The 17,804-nt window shown below is 38.1% G+C and overlaps 1 protein-coding gene across 13 annotated transcripts in view; it reads left to right on the forward strand.

Moving 5' to 3' along the window:
* GCFC2 (GC-rich sequence DNA-binding factor 2) overlaps positions 1-17,804 on the forward strand; it is an 88,768-nt gene that overhangs the window by 31,375 nt on the left and 39,589 nt on the right. For 5 of the 13 annotated variants that reach the window (XM_006073861.4, XM_044925936.2, XM_044925938.2 and 2 more), the window contains exons 5-6: positions 4,458-4,573; positions 13,868-14,054. The exons of 2 other annotated variants lie outside the window; for them this stretch is intronic. In XM_006073861.4, the coding sequence (XP_006073923.4) occupies positions 4,458-4,573; positions 13,868-14,054 (303 nt within the window). Of the gene's footprint in view, positions 1-4,457; positions 4,574-5,399; positions 6,903-13,422; positions 13,532-13,867; positions 14,055-17,227; positions 17,290-17,804 lie in introns of those variants that run through there. 6 more of the 13 variants (XM_044925939.2, XM_044925941.2, XM_044925940.2 and 3 more) reach the window with 6 other exon arrangements.

A 17,804-nucleotide genomic window follows, 5' to 3' on the forward strand; every position in this document is an offset into this window, starting at 1 on the left:
ATTTTACCAGGAAGGCTTTCCATTTTTCACCACTGAGTATTAGTTTGGCTGTAGGTTTGTAGCTTTTATTACATTGTAGTATGTTCCCTCTGTACCCAGTTTCTTAAGAGTCTGCATCATGAATGTTGAATTTTGTTAAATGCTTTTCCTACATCTACTGAGAAGATCATGTAGTTCTGTCTTTTCTGTGTCAAATGTGGTTAATCACATTCATTGATTGATTTGTGCATGTTGAGCCATCCCTGTGATCCTGGGATGAATCCAACTTGGTCATGGTATATGATCTTTTTTATGTGTTGTTAGATTCAGGCTGCTGCTGCTGCTGCTGCTGAGTCACTTCAGTCGTGTCCAGCTCTGTGTGACCCCATAGATGGCAGCCCACCAGGCTCCCCCATCCCTGGGATTCTCCAGGCAAGAAAACTGGAGTGGGTTGCCATTTCCTTCTCCAAGATTCAGGCTACTGGTATATTGGTATTTTATTAAGACTTTTGCATCTATATTCATCAAAGATACTGGCCTGTAATTTTCTTTTTTTATGGTATCTTTATCTGGTTTTGGTATCAAGGTAATAGTGGCTTCATAGAATGTCCTTGAAAGTGCTCCCTCCTTTACAGTCTTTTGGAAGATTTTGAGAGGGATCAGTATGAGTTCTTTTTTGTATGTTTGATAGAATTTGCCTGGGAGCTATTAGGTCCTGGGCTTTTGTTTGTAGGGAGGTTTTGTGTTTTTTTTAATTGCACATTCTGTTTCACTTCAAGTGATTGGTCTTTTCAAAGTATGTTGTTTCTTCTTGATTCAATTCTGGTGAGCTGTTACGTTTGTAGAAATTTGTCCATTTCTTCCAGGTTGTTCAGTTTGTCAGTATATAATTGTTCATAGTGTTTGTTGTCTTATAGTTATTTTGTATTTCTGCAATATCAGCTGTGATTTCTCCTCTTTCATATCTCACTTTGTTTATGTGATTCCTCTCTCTTTTCTTCTTGGTCAGACTGGCTAGAGGTTTGTCAGTCTTATTTATTCTTTCAAAGAAACAGCCCTTGTTTTTATTGATTTCTTTCTATTATTTTTAATCCCTACTTTATATCCTCTCTGATCATTATTATTTTCTTCCTTCTTCTGACTTTGAGTTTTGTTTTTTTCTCCTTTTCCTAATTCTTTTAGGTGTTAGATTTTTTATTTGAGATTTTTCTTGTTTCTTGAGGAAGCCCTGTATCACTATGAACTGCCCTCTAAGTAAACTGCTTTTACTGCATCCTATAGATTTTTATATGGTTATCTTTTCATTGTCATTTTTATTAAGGTATCTTTTAATTTCTTCTTTGCTTTCATCATTGACCCATTGGGTTTTTCTTGTTTTTTGTTTTTGAGGCAAGTTCTTTAGGCTCCAGGTAATCGAGTTTTTTGTTTGTTTTGTCATTTCTATTTCTGTGGTTAATTTCAGTTTCATGCTGTTGTGGTCAGGAAAGCTGCTTCAAAAATTTCTGTACTCTTAAATTTATTGAGCCTTCTTTTGTGCTCCAGTATGTGGTCAACCACAGAGAATGTTCCATGTGCACTTGAATGTATATTGTTTATATATATATATATATAGTCCTGAAAATATCAATTAAGTCTAAATGTTCTAGTGTATCATTCAGGATTTCAGTTGCCTTATTGATTTTCTGTCTAGAAGACCTGTCCATTGATATGAGTAGGGTATTAAAGTCTCTTACTATTGTATTCCTGTCCATTTCTCCCTTTATGTCTGTATTTGTTCTGTGTAATCAGGTACTCTTATATTGGGTGCATATATGTTGAATGTAATATACTCTTCTTATGTTGATTCTTTCATCATTATATAGTGTCCTTCTTTATCTTTCTTTATGACCTTTGTTTTAAAGTCCATTACTGCTACCCATGCTTTCTTATTATCATTTCTGTTTACATGAAATATCTTTTTCCATCTGCTCACTTTCAGTCTGTGCATTGTTCACCCTAATATGGGCCTCTTGTAGGTAGCATATTGTGGGCTCTTGTTTTTTAATCTGATCTGCCACTCATTGTCTTTTGATTGCAGCATTTAATCCATTGGCAGTTAAGGTAATTATTAATAGATATATATTTATTACCATTTTTATCCTTATTTTCCAGTTGATTTTGTATTTGTTCTTTATTATTTTTTTTTTCCTTTTGTGGTTTGATGATTTCTTTTGTATTATGCTTGTGTTCTCTTCTTATTGATTTTTGTGACTCTGTTGTATGTTTTAAATTTGTGATTTTACACTCAGTCATGTCCGACTCTTTGCAACCCCATGGACTATACAGTCCATGGAATTCTCCAGGCCAGAATACTGGAGTGGGTAGCCTTTCCCTTTTCCAGGGGATCTTCCCAACCTAGGGATCGAACCAAGGTCTCCTGCATTGCAGGCGGATTCTTTACCAGCTGAGCTACAAGGGAAGCCCAATTTGTGGTTACCCACACTGTTTTCAAGTATGTTAACCGATTACTATATCTACTTCCTTTAGGCTGATAGTCATATGTCCTCAAACACATTCTAAAATTTAAAAATCTACGTATTTTTACATTCCAACTCGGCATTTTATGATTTTGATGTCCTCTTTTACATCTTCATGTTTATGCTTTTGCTGTTCATTTTGTTTATCATTGCTTTCATAAAAAATGTTTTTGTGAAATTTAATTTAATATGTGTACTGGCTCATTTAAGTGATTTCCTTTCCATTTTGGATTTTCTCTTTTTTCTCTTTTTTATAGATTATTGCTTCTTTGCTAGGATAGATTAATATTGCTGTTATTCTTTTAGTTTTTTCTCTTCTGAGAAATTCTCTTTCTCCTGTTCTCAATGATAATCTTGATATGTAGAGTATGCTAGGTTGCATAGTTTTTTCCTTTCTGGACTTTGAATATATTTTGCCACCCGCTTCTAGCCTGCAACATTTTCTATAGAGAAATCAGTTAATAGCCTTATGAGGGTTCCCTTGTAATTAACTCTTCATTTTTCTCATGCAGCCTTTAGAATCCTCTCTTTAACTTTTGCCACTTTAATGATAATATGTCTTGGTGTATGTCTGCTTGAGTTCATCTTGTTTGAGACCATGTGCTTCTTATGGGTTTCCCAGGTGGCTCAGTGGGTAAAAAATCTGTCTGCAATGCAGGAGATGCAGGTTTGATCCCTGGGTTAGGAAGATTCCCTGGAGGAGGACATGGTGACCCACTCCAGTGTTCTTGCCTGGAGAATTCCATGGACAGAGGAGCCTGGCAGGCTACATTTTGTGGGGTTCCAAAGAGTCAGACACGACTGATGTGACTACTGTGCTTCCTATACCTAGATATCTGTTTCCTTGTTTAAGTTTGGGAAGTTTTCAGCCATAATTTCTTGAAATGCATTTTCTATCCCCTTTTCCCTTTCTTCCTTTTTCCAGTTATGCATAGATAGGCATTCTTTATATTATCCCATAATTCTCACATTGCTTTCATTTTCTTCATTTGGTTTTCTGTCTGCTGCTCTGATGGGTTGATTTCCATTATTCCATCTTCCAGAACACTTATGTGTTCTGCATTATTCATTTTCTATTTATATTGCCTTCAGCTTAGCTTTCATCTTGGCAAGTGAGTTTGCTAATTTTTCTCAGCTCCTCTTTCTAGTTTCTAGTTCCTTTTTAGAGTAGTCTGTATTTCAATTGACAGCCTTTCTTAATTCCTTCAGTATTTTCATTATCTCCTTTTTGACGTCAGTGTTTATTAGACTGAAGAGGTCTGTTTCAGTGATTGTTCTTTTAAGGCAATTCTCTTGATCTTTTAATTGAGAGTGGTTCTTCTGTGTCTTCATTTTACTTATATTTCTATTCTACCATCTTGATTGAAGCCTCTGGTATTTGTTTTTTTGAGAGTGTGCTGCTGCTGGTACTGCTAAGTCACTTCAGTCGTGTCCGACTCTGTGTGACCCCAGAGACGGCAGCCCACCAGGCTCCCCCATCCCTGGGATTCTCCAGGCAAGAACACTGGAGTGGGTTGCCATTTCCTTCTCCAATGCATGAAAGTGAAAAGTGAAAGTGAAGTCGCTCAGTCGTGTCTGACTTTTCACAACCCCATGGACTACAGCCCACCAGCCTCCTCTGTCCGTAGGACTTTCCAGGCAAGAGTACTGGAGTGGGGTGCCATTGCCTTCTCTGTTTGAGAGTATATTAGATCATAAATAGAACTAGCTTTAAAAACACTGAAAACCAAGCTTTTGTGAAAAATGAGATTTTGTAATTTGCCTCTTGCATGTAAGTTTAAAGTTCTAAATTTTAAAACTGTGTGATAATTTTAAAAACATTTTATTACAACCATAAAAAATGTCAGAGGCATGGAATTTTAAGCTGGTGAGACCTTAGTGTATCCAGTCTGCTTTCATGGTATTAATATTTGGAGGACTAATGAATGTTGAAAACAACACAAATTTTCATATTATTTTTAGGGACAAGACATAGATCTTTCTTACAGCCATGAATCTCAAACAGTGAAGAAGTTTGATGCTTCCATTTCATTTCCACCAGTAAGTTTAGAAATTATAAAGAAGAAACTAAATACTAGGTAAGTAATATTAATTTTAAAATTTACATTTGTTATAGACATTTAGTAGTGAAAAAATTAGCACTATAATATTTTTAATTGAGACTTCCCTTGGTGGTCCAGTGGTTTAAAATCTGCCTTGCAGTATAGGGGACTTGGGTTCAGTCCCTGGTCAGGGAACTAAGATCCCACATGCAGGGCAACTACTGAGCCTGCGAGCCACAGCTAAGACCTGACACAGCCATAAATATAAATATATATTTTATTAATTATTAAATGATAATATTAAAGAGTTATAGGAAAAATTAGCATCACCTATGTTACTACACTAACATAACTGATCCTTTTTTGTATATGTCTTTCAGTGTTTATAATAGATATATCATGTAGTTAAAATCAATAAATAATATCAAATCCTGCTTTTTTTAACTTACTATTTTTAATCTGCATTTATCTACATTGTTAAATAGCCCTTAATTTAAAAAAATAATATGCTGGAAGTTATGGCAGCAAGATGGCAGAATTAGAAGCCCCAGACCTCGTTGCCCCACAGAGATATCAACTGAACAACAGCATACTATCCAAAAAGCATTTATGAGTAGCCCAGAAATCAGGAAGTTGTAGTATCCCAGGGAAGCTCAAAGCCCAGCCACATTGTAATGGGTGAGAAAAGCCATTTCATTCCAACTGCATCTAGCCATTCTAGCAAGCTAGCACTGCTTTCGATGGAGAGAAAAAAACCTGACTCCTAGCTTTTCCTTTGGAAGGGAAAGAGCAGAACATACATTCTATATTCTAGAGCTACTGCTGAAAGGACTTGTCTCTGTCTCTCTCTTGTCTGTCTCAGAGCACTGTTGGAGAACAATCATACGTTAAATGCCTGAGGACCACAGAGGACAGGAATGAGCTAAGTAGCCTGTTACAAAGCCAGAAAGCTTTAAGTACTACAAACACCAGGGGGACCAAGAGACTATAAAATCCTGAAAAACCCACAAATGTCTGTAATTGGGAAATCTCTAGAAACCCTGAGGAGAATCATCCCCCATGAAAGGTTTGAGAAGACAGTCTTCCCCACACAACACCATTGGGAATCTTTATCCAGGCTAATTGAAATGTACTTAAGGGATACAGCTTCAAATAGGGGGGAAACTGCCCTTATGTGCATTTTCAAATACACAAAGTACAACATAAAGATAACCAGACATGTGAAGAAGCAAGGAAACCTGGCCCAGTTAGAGGATCAAAATTAATTTCCAGAACCAAAAGAAACAGAGGCTTATGAATTACCTGACAGAGAATTCAGAATGATCCTCTTAAAGAAGCTTAATGTGCCATAAGAGAACACAGACAACTAAAGAAATCAGGGAGATGATATATGAACAAGGTTGGAATACCAACAGAGATGGAAACTGTAAAAGAACCAGAGGTTCTGGAGCTAAAAATACAATAACTGAACTGAAAAATTCACTAAAGGGGATCCAAAGCAGACTCTATCAAGCAGAAGAAACAAGTGATGACCTCAAAGAATAGTCATTTGAAATTACCAAGTTAGAGTAACAAAAAGGAAGAAAGAATGAAGAAAAGTGAAAAAAGCATAAGAGATTTACATGATGCTATCAAGCAGAATATCATATACTTTATGGGAATCCAAGAAGGAGAAGAGTAGCAGAATGGGACAGAGAGCTTATCTGAAGATATAATGCCCAAAGACTTACAGCCTGAAGAAGGAAATGGGGATTCAATTTCAAAAGCTAATGGACTCCAACAAGGATTAACCCAAGGAGGCTTACACTGAGACAAACTTCCTAGATACAAAGAAAGAATTAAGTGACAAAACAAAAGGACCTTGTCATGTCCAAGGGAGTCCCATAACATTACCAGGAGGCTTCTCAACAAAGGTCTCCTCTGTTAACAGGCCAGAAGAGAGTAGGAAGATATATTCAAAGTATGAAAGAAGGAAACTGCCAACAGAGATTACTGTATCTAGCAAAACTATCCTTCATGAAGGAGAAATAAAGACCTCAGATAAACAAAGCTGAGGGAGTTCATCACCACTAGACCTGCCTTACAAAAATTGATGAAAGCGATCCTTCAAGTTGATTGAAAGGACACTGTATAGTAGCATGAGGCATATAAAAATACAGAGTTCTCTGGTAAAGGCAGAATCCTGTAATACTGTGAGCATGGTATGACAATCACTTTTAATTCAGAAATTGAATTTAAAAGGTAAAAACACAAAAATAATTACGATATTATGTTAATACATACAAAAATATTTAATGTTATTTGTGGTATCAATAACAAGAGGTGGCAGGGGAGATGTAAAGGAATAAAGTTTTCATATGAGATTGAAGTTAATATGTTTTCAGTTTAAAAGAGATTACTGGAATTGCAATATTTTTTGTAAACCCCATGGTAAACATAAAAGAAATACCTATAGAAGATATGCAGTGGAAAATGAAAATGACCCAGAACACATCACTAAAAAAATAAAATAACAAAACCCAAGGCAGCAAGAGAGGAAGAGGGACAAAATAACTATAAGACAAAAAGCAATTTTAAAATGGCAATCATAAGTCCTTCCATATCAGTAATTACTTTAAATATAAATGGATTAAATTCTATAATCAAAAGATGTACAGTGGCCGAATAGGTTGAAAAGAAAAGCAAGATCCAGCAATTCCCTGGCAGTCTAGTGGTTAGGGCCCATGTTCAATCCTTGGTCAGGAAACTAATATCCCACAAGCCACCCAAGCCAAAAAAAAAAAAAAAAAAAGGCAAGATACAACTGTATACCATCTGCAAGAGTCTCCCTTAGGCTTAAGGGTGTATATGGAATGAAAGTGAAAGTCTTGCAAAAAAGATTCCATGCAAACAGTAAACAAAAGAGACCAGGAGTGGCATTACTTGGAGAAAAGGATTTTAAGTTAAAAACTACACGAGACTATAAAAGCCATTGTATAATATAAAAGGATCAATTCATTGGGACAGTATAGCAGTTATATACATATATATGTGTGAGATGGCCTCACTGGCTAATTCTACCAAACATTTAATGATGAATTAACACCATTCCTTCTCAAACTCGTACAAAAGCCTGAAGAGGAGGAGATAACATTCCCAAGCTCATTCTCTGAGGTCAGCATTACCCTGATCCCCAAAATTCCAAAGATAGTATAAGAAAAGGAAATTAGTAAACCAGTATCTTGATGAATATTGATGTAAAAATCCACAATAAAATACTTGCAAATGTAAGTTAAGAGGATTATATGCCATGATCAAGTGAGATTTTATGAGGGTGTTTCATAAGAAAATCAGTGTGATACACTATATAAACAGAATGAATGGTGAAAACCACACTATCATCTCAGATGATTACCAGAAAAGCCTTTGATGATGTTAAGCATGCTTTTATGAGAAATTGTTAATACTTCAACATAATAAAGACCATATAGCAGTAATGCGATGGCACCCCACTCCAGTACTCTTGCCTGGAAAATCCCATGGACAGAGGAGCCTGGTGGGCTGCAGTCCATGGGGTCGCTAAGAGTCGGACACGACTGAGTGACTTCACTTTCACTTTTCATCCTCATACATTGGAGAAGGAAATGGCAACCCACTCCAGTGTTCTTGCCTGGAGGATCCCAGGGATGGGGGGAGCCTGGTGGGCTGCCGTCTGTGGGGTCGCAGAGAGTCGGACACGACTGAAGCGACTTGGCAGCAGGAGTAATGGACAGCTGATATCATATTTAGTCGTGGAAAACTGAAAGCTTTCCCTGTAGGGTCAGGAGCAAGGCAAGGATGCCTGTTCTTGTCTCTTGTATTCAACAAAGTATTGAAAGCCCTAGCCAGAGAATTCAGGTGAGAATAAAAATAAAAAGACATCAAAATAGGGGAGCAAGAAGTAAAATTATTTCTGTTCACAGATGACATGATCTTACACATGGGAAAACCTGAAGACTGCATTTAACACAAAGAAACAAACACAAACCCTGTTAGAGCTAATAAATCTAGTAAAATTGCAGGATGAAAATCAGTTGTTTCTGTGCACTAACAATGAAAAGTCCAAAGATATATATTTAGAAAACATTTACAATAGCATTAAAAAGAATATAACTTAGGAATTAGTCAAGGGATGCAAGTTTTATACACCAGAAATTACAAAATATTGCTGAAAGAAATTGAAGACATAAATTAATGGAAAGGTATCCATGATCATGGTTTAGAAAATTTAATATAGTTAAAATGTCCATATTACCCAAAGCAATCTATAGATGTAATGCATTCTCTATCAAAATCCCAATCCATTTTTTGCAGAAATAAGGGAAAAAATCCTAAAATACATTCAGTTCAGTTCAGCTGCTCAGTCGACCCCATGGTCTGCAGCACTCCAGGCTTCCCTGTCCATTACCAACTCCCAGAGCCTACTCAAATTAATGTCCGTTAAGTTTGTGATGCCATCCAACCATCTCATCCTCTGTTGTTCCCTTTACCTCTTGCCTTTAGTTTTTCCCAGCATCAGGGTCTTTTCCTCTGAGTTGGTTTTTTGCATGAGGTGGCCAGAGTATTGGAGCTTCAGCTTCAGCATCTTTCCTTCCAATGAATATTCAGGACTGATTTTCTTTAGGATTAACTGGTTGGATCTCTTTGCAGTCCTAGGGACTCTCAAGAGTCTTTTCCAACACCAATACATATGGAATCTCAAAGGACCCAGGAAAGAAAAAAAACAAGCAATAAAAGCAAAAATAGACAGTTGGGACTATATGAAACTAGTTTCTGCATAGCAAGGAAATAATAAACAAAGTGAAAAGGCAGCCAACAGAATGAGAGAAGATATTTGCAAACTGTATATATGATAAGCGGTTAATACCCAAAATATGTAAGTAGCTCATATAATTCAACAACAAACTACCCAACAGAAAGATGGTCAAAGGATTGGAATAAACCTTCCTCAAAGACATACAAGTGGTGAAGGAACATGAAGAGATGCTCAACATCACTAATGATTAGAGAATTACAGAACATAACCTCACTCTAGGGGATCTTCTCAACCCAAGGACTGAACCCACATCTCCTGCAGTTCCTTCATTGGCAGGTGGATTCATTACTACTTGAGCCATTTGGGAAGCTCTGTATGATGTGTTGCAGTGGTGAAGAATCCACTTGCCAGTTTAGGAGATGCAAGAGACACCACTTCAATTCCTGGGTCAAGAAGATCTCCTAGAGTAGGAAATGGCAACCCACTCCCGTATTCTTGCCTAGAAAATTCCATGGACATAGGAGCCTCGTGGGCTATAGTCAGTGGGTTCACAAAGAGTCAGACAGGACTCAGCAACTAAGCACACAAAGTAGTCAGACTCTTAGAAACCAGAAGTAGAATGGTGGTTGCCCCACGTGGAGGGGAGTGGAATGGAAAGTTGTTGATCAGTGAGTATAGAATTTCAGTTCTGCAGGATGAAAAAGTTCTAAAGATCTGTTATACAGCAGTGTGCATATAGTTAATACTACTGTAATGTACTTTAAAATGGTTAAGATTGTAAGTTACGTGCTTTTTACTACAGTAAAAAATTATAAGCATATAGTAATATTTTGTTAATCCATATAGTTGGTATATTGCATTTCTATGTTAGATGTTTTGATTTCTAAATTTGTCTATTATAAATAATGTGACAGATAATGAACATTTTGTTCCTATAAGTCATTTAAACTGTAATATTATTTCTTAACATAACTTTCCAGGGAAGGTTAACTGCAACAAAAGTTAGGTTATGTTTTCAAGATTTTTAGTACAAATACATTTCTAAAGCCTAGCTAACCATTATCTATTGCTATTAATAGTTATCTCTTGGAGTTCCCTGGTGGTCCAGTGGTTAAGAGTACACCTTGCCAATGTAGGGGACACAGATTCAATTTCTAGTCTGGGAAGATTACACATGTCATAGGGCAGCTAAGCCTGATGTGCCAGGATCCTCTGTCCATGGGATTTGCAAGGCAAGAATACTGGAATGCACTGCTATTTCCATCTCCGGGGGATCTTGCCTGGAGATCGAACCTGCATCTCCTGTATTGGCAGTCGGATTCTGTACCACTGAGCCACCAGTGAAGCCCATAAGGAGATTAGCAAAAGTTTAATTTTTTTAATTGTTTGATTCAGGTCCAAATATTATGAATTTATTTCATTAGTAGTTAATTCTCTAATTCTAATGTACTCACAGTGTCAAATATAGGTCCCAAAACAAAAAAATTCATACCAAATCATAGCATGTTCAGATGGCTTTAATACCAGCTCCTGGGTTGGGAAGATCCCCTGCAGAAGGCAGTGGCTACCCACTCCAGTATTCTTGCTTAGAGAATTCCATGGACAGAGGCTATAGTCCGTGGAGTCCCAAAGTCGGACACGACTGAGTGACTAACACTAACTAACAGATACCTATATTCTAAGGAATACCACAGACTGATCTAACAGTAATTCCACATGGACTCTTGTGTTTCAAATATAAGACCACTAAAGGATCACAAATTACAAAAAAAACCCTTCTTAAGGATATGATTAAGAAGGTTGAATGTTCAAACTACCACCAAATTGCGCTCATCTCACACACTAGCAAAGTAATGCTCAATATTCTCCAAGTGAGTCTTCAACAGTACATGAACTGAGAACATCCAGATGTTCAAGCTGGATTTAGAAAAGGCAGGGGAACCAGAGATCAAATTGCCAACTTCCACTGGGTCACAAAAAAAGCAAGAGAGTTCCAGAAAAAACATCCTCTTCTGCTTGATTGACTATGCCAAAGCCTTTGACTGTGTGGATCACAACAAACTGGAAAATTCTTCAAGAGATGGGAATACCAGACCACCATACCTGCTTCCTGAGAAATCTGTATGCAAGTGAAGAAGCAACAGTTAGAACTGGACATGGAACAACAGACGGTTCTAAATTGGGAAAGGAGTACATCAAGGCTGTATATTGTCACCCTACTTATTTAACTTATATGCAGAGCACATCATGCAAAATGCTGTACTGGATGAAACACAAGCTGGAATCAGAATTGCCAGGAGAAATATCAATAACCTCTGATATGCAGATGACACCACCCTTATGGCAAAAAGCAAAGAGGAACTAAAGAGCCTCTTGATAAAGGTGAAAGAAGAGAGTGAAAAATCTGGCTTAAAACTCAACATTCAAAAAATGAAGATCATGGCATCCGGTCCCATCTCTTCATGGCAAATAGATGGGGAAACAATGGAAACAGTGATAGACTTTATTTTCTTGGGCTCCAAAATCACTGCAGATGGGGACTGCAGCCATGAAATTGAAAGACATTTGCACTTTGGAAGAAAAGCTATGACCAACCTAGACAGCATATTCAAAAGCAGAGACATTACATTGCCAACAAAGGTCCATCTAGTCAAAGCTATGGTTTTTCCAGTAGTCATGTGTGGATGTGAGAGTTGGACTATAGAGAAGGCTGAGCACTGAAGTATTGATTGCTTTTGAACTGTGATGTTGGAGAAGACTCTTGAGAGTCCCTTGGACTGCATGGAGATCAAACCAATCAGTCCTAAAGGAAATCAATCCTGAATATTCATTGGAAGGTCTGATGTTGAAGCTGAAGCTCCAATACTTTGGCCATCTGATGCAAAGATCCAAATCATTGGAAAAGACACTGATGCTGGGCAAGATTGAAGGCAGGGGAAGGGGATGACAGAGGATAAGATGGTTGGATGGCATCACCAGTTCAATAGATGTGAGTCTGAACAAGCTCCAGGAGATGGTGAAGGACAGGGAAGTCTGGAGTGCTGCAGTCCATAGGGTCACAAAGAGTCAGACACGACTGAGCAGCTGAACAACAATAACAACAAGGACATTATTAAGACATCGCTTGTGAAGCTGTGCTGGAAAACTCACCTGAAATGGGACAAGGTCTCCACCTTGCTTGGAAGCTCCCTTACATCTCTTCAAAGCAGATGACCCGATGCTCCTGAAAGTGTGAAAAAGAGCAGTGTCCTGAGCAGCAGCTTGAAAAGAAATGGGAAGGATTCAGTGGTCCTCAAGATTGAGGAGTATCAAAGAAAAGGAGGTGTTGAGCCTAGCAGGGTCCTGAAGAGCTCCTAGGTATTGAAGCCTTTTTTTATTTTTTTTCCCATCATTTATTATAGGCTAGACTGTAGTTTCCATGACCCTCTCTCTGTTCCCAATGGCAGTACAGTTACTAAACAAAGGAGGAACAGCAACGAAACCACCCGAGGCAAGATTAAAGGTCCAGAGAAGCTTGTCAAGATTAGGAGACTGGACCAACTAGATCCTGCACTCACGTAGCCTCTAATCAAGACTAGATTGTGTGCAGCTCCCTTACATCTCTTTAAAGCAGGAGACCCGAAGTGTAAAAAAAGAGCAATGTCCTGAACAAAAGCTTGAAAAGAAATGGAAGGCAGTGAAACCACCTGAGGCAAGATTAAAGGTCCAGAGATGCTCATCAAGATTGGAAGACTGGACCACCTCAGACTCCACACATACCCCACCCTTTGAAACATTGCAAAAGAAAGACTGTTACTGCCTATATAAAGTAAGTACACATATGGAGGAGGAGGGCATTGCATCCCAGTCCAGTACTGTTGCCTGGAGAATCTCATGGACAGAGGAGCCTGGAAGGCTACAGTCCATAGGGTCACAGAGTTGGACATGACTGAAGAGACTTTGCACGATTATTGTAGCAGATCACCTAGTTTATAAATTCTGATCGATCCACACTAACTTGTCCTCTAAGACTACCCTGAGATTAGCTGTAGCACCTAAAAATCTCTCCATGTCCTATGCTACCTTTCCCTTTGAAGCCTCTCTTATCATGGAATTTTCCTTTGCTCCACAGGTCTTATAAACCCAGGTTTATATGATGGTCAGTTTCCTTGGTGGTCTTTATAAGGTAGCTCTGAAAAAATTTTCATTAGACTGCTGCTGCTGCTGCTGCTGCTGCTAAGTCACGTCAGTCATGTCCGACTCTGTGCGACCCCATAGATGGCAGCCCACCAGGCTCCACAGTCCCTGGGATTCTCCAGGCAAGAACACTGGAGTGGGTTGCCAGTTCCTTCTCCAATGCATAAAAGTTGAAAAGTGAAAGTGAAGTCGCTCAGTCGTGTCCGACTCCTAGCGACCCCATGGACTGCAGCCCACCAGGCTCCTCCGTCCATGGGATTTTCCAGGCAAGAGTACTGGAGTGGGGTGCCATTGCCTTCTCCCATTAGACTGCTACTTACTATAATAGAAATAAATTTGTAATATAAAGCAATTTTTATGTTTATTTTCTATTTATTTAGATTAACATTACTACAGGACACTCACCGCTCACATCTAAGAGAATATGAAAAATATATACAAGATATCAAGAGCTCAAAGAGTACCATCCAGAACCTAGAGAATTCATCAAATCAAACTCTAAGTTTTAAATTCTATAAAAGCATGAAAATTTATGTGGAAAATTTAATTGACTGTCTTAATGAAAAGGTATGTGTCTATAAATACTGAATCATTTCCTTTTTATACAGAAATTCCCTTACCATGCGATTTTTTTTTTTTTTAGTTTAAATCCCATAACTAGGTACTTCGTCTAGGATTCTTCCTACCTATTTTTGACGTGCTGCTACTGCTAAGTCACTTCAGTCCTGTCCGACTCTGTGTGACCCCATAGACGGCAGCCCACCAGGCTCCCCCGTCCCTGGGATTCTCCAGGCAGGAACACTGGAGTGGGTTGCCATTTCCTTCTCCAATGCATGAAAGTGAAAAGTGAAAGTGAAGTCGCTCAGTCGTGTCCGACCCTTAACATGGACTGCAGCCTACCAGGCTCTTCCATCCATGGGATTTTCCAGGCAAGAGTACTGGAGTGGGGATAGTGGAATATTAAGTATTCCCTTAATGTTGGACAGTTAGGTGTTTTTGTAATCATTTTGGAACATGTAAATAGCAATATTTACATGCAGATAGAAGAAATATGGACAGAGGTTCATGACATTGTACAGGAGGCAGTGATCAAGACCATCCCCAAGAAAAAAAAATGCAAAAAGGCAAAATGGTTGTCTGAAGAGGGCTTACAAATAGCTGTGAAAAGAAGAGAAGCTAAAGGCAAAGGAGAAAAGGAAAGATATACCCATATGAATGCAGAGTTTCAAAGAATAGCAGGGAGAGATAAGAAAGCCTTCTTCAGTGATCAGTGCAAAGAAATAGAGGAAAACAATAGATTGAGAAAGACTAGAAATCGCTTCAAGAAAATTAACTATATCAAAGGAACATTTCATGCAAAGATGGGCACAATAAAGGACAGAAACGATATGGACCTAACAGAAGCAGAAGATATTAAGAAGAGGTGGCAAGAATACACAAAAGAACTATATAAAAAAGATCTTAATGACCCAGATAACCACGGTGGTGTGATCACTCACCTAGAGCCAGACATCCTGGAATGCGAAGTCAAGTGGGTCTTAGGAAGCGTCACTACAAACAAAGCTGGTGGAGGTAATGGAATTCCAGTTGAGCTATTTCAAATCCTAAAAGATGATGCTGTGAAAGTGCTGCACTGAATATGCCAGCAAATTTGGAAAACTCAGTATGGATACAGGACTGGAAAAGGTCAATTTTCATTCCAAGCCCAAAGGCAATGCCAAAGAATGTTCAAACAACCACACAATTGCACTCATCTCACATGCTAGTAAAGTAATGCTCAATATTCTCCAAGCGAGGCTTCAACAGTACACGAACCGAGAATTTCCAGATGTTCAAGCTGGATTTAGAAAAGGCAGAGGAACCAGAGATCAAATTGCCGACATCCACTGGATCATAGAAAAAGCAAGAGAGTTCCAGAAAAACATCTACTTCTGCTTGATTGACTATGCTAAAGCCTTTGACTGTGGATCACAACATACTGTGGAAAATTCTTCAAGAGATGGGAATACCAGACCGCCTGACCTGCCTCCTGAGAAATCTGTATGCAGGTCAGGAAGCAACAGTTAGAACTGGACATGGAACAACAGACTAGGTGCAAATTGGAAAAGGAGTACGTCAAGGTTGTGTATTGTCACCCTGTTTATTTAACTTATATGTAGAGTATATCATGCAAAATGCCAGGCTGGATTAAACACAAGCTGGAATCAAGATTGCCAGGAGAAATATCAATAATCTCAGATAACGCAGATGACACTACCCTTATGGCAGAAAGAGGAACTAAAGAGCCTCTTGATGAAGGTGAAAGAGGAGAATGAAAAACCTGGCTTAAAACTCAACATTCAAAGTATGAAGATTATGGTATCCAGTCCTATCACTTCATGGCAAATAGATGGGGAAACAATGGAAACAGTGATAGACTTTATTTTTTTGGACTTGAAAATCACTGCAAATGGTGACCGCAGCCATGAATTTAAAAGACACTTGCTCCTTGGAAGAAAAGCTATGACAAATTAGACGACATATCAAAAAGCAGAGACATTACTTTGCTGACAAAGGTCCATCTAGTCAAAGCTGTGGTTTTTCCAGTAATCATGTATGGATGTGAGAGTTGGACCATAAAGAAAACTAAATACAAAGAATTGATGCTTTTTAATTGTGTTGGAGAAGACTCTTGAGAGTCCCTTGTACTGCAAGGAGATCAAACCAGTCAGTCTTAAAGGAAATCAGTCCTGAAAATTCACTGGAAGGACTGATGATGAAGCTGAAGCTCCATCCAGTGCTTTGGCCACCTGATGCGAAGAGGTACTCATTAGAAAAGACCCTGATGTTGGGTAAGATTGAAGGCAGGAGGAGATGGGGATGACAGAGGATGAGATGGTTGTATGGCATCACTGACTCAATGGACAAGAGTTTGAGCAAGCTCCAGGAGGTGGTGATGTACAGGGAAGCCTGGCAGGCTGCAGTCCATGGGGTCACAAAGAGTCGGACATGACTCAGCAACTGAACTGAACTGACTGAAATAGCAATATAAATTTTTAAAATTCTGTCTGTTTAAGAAAAGTTCTAGAAATTGAATTACTAAGTCAAAGTGTCTAAATACATTAAGGCTTATGAAACATTACTAAATTATCCTTTAGAAAAGTTTTATCAGTTTCTAGTATATTTAGTTTTTATGTATTTATTTTGATCTCACAAGTCATTTGTTTTCTTAACACATATAGTTTTCTTGTAGTGAATTATTTGTGTCCTTTACCCTGCTATCTTCTTGTTCATACCGTGGGTTTGTTTTTGTGGTTTTTTTTCCTTTTTCCCAGTATATGATGAACAGCTTTCTATTGCTTAAAAATTTTAGTGCTTTATCCTATTTGATGTAGGTATACATTCCAATTTGTTTTGTCTTTTGATTTTGTTGAGATGGTTTTTTGATATTTGTTGTTGTTGTTTAGTCACTAAGTTGTGTGCAACTCCTTTTTGACCCCATGAAGCCTGCCAGGCTTCTCTGTCCATGGGATTTCCCAGGCAAGAATACTGGAGTGGCCTGCCGTTTCATTCTCCAGGGGATCTTCTTGACTCAGGGATCAAACCCACATCTCCTGCTTGGCTGGCAATTATTACTGCTGTGCTACCCAGGAAGTCCTTTTTTGATATTAGGTGTGCTTTTTGTTTTTTTCTTTTAAATTTTATTTTTATTTTATTTTATTTTATTTTTTACCTATATTTCAATTTATTTACTCATGAAGAAGGAGGAGAAGGGGATAACAGAGAACGATATGATTGTATGGCATCACTGACTAAATGGACATGAGTTTGAACAAGCTCTGGAAGATGGTGAAGGACAGGGAAGCCTGACGTGCTGCAGTCCATGGGGTTGCAATGAGTCGGACATGACTGAGCAACTGAACAACAACAAGAAAACATACATGATTTAAAAAGTGAAAGTGAAATTGTTTTAAATTTTAATTGAAGTATAGTTGATTTATAATGTTGTGTTAGTTCCCGGTATATAGCAAAGTGATTCAGTTATATATGTGTATGTTCTTTTCATATTCTTTTCCATTATGGTTTATTTTGGGATATTGAATATAGTTCCCTGTGGTGTACAGTAGGATCTGGTTGCTTTTTGTATATAGTAGTTTGTATCTGCTAATCTCAGACTCCTGTTTTATTCCTCCCCATAGATTCATTTTTATCATATTTTATATTCCACAGATAAGTAATATCATAATATATTTGTCTTTCTCTTTCTGACTTAGTTCATTTAGTATTATTGTCTCTAGGTGTATCCCTGCTGCTGCAAATGGCATTATTATTTTATGG

This window comes from Bubalus bubalis, chromosome 12, assembly GCF_019923935.1.
Source record: "Bubalus bubalis isolate 160015118507 breed Murrah chromosome 12, NDDB_SH_1, whole genome shotgun sequence".
Classification (NCBI taxonomy): domain Eukaryota; kingdom Metazoa; phylum Chordata; class Mammalia; order Artiodactyla; family Bovidae; genus Bubalus; species Bubalus bubalis.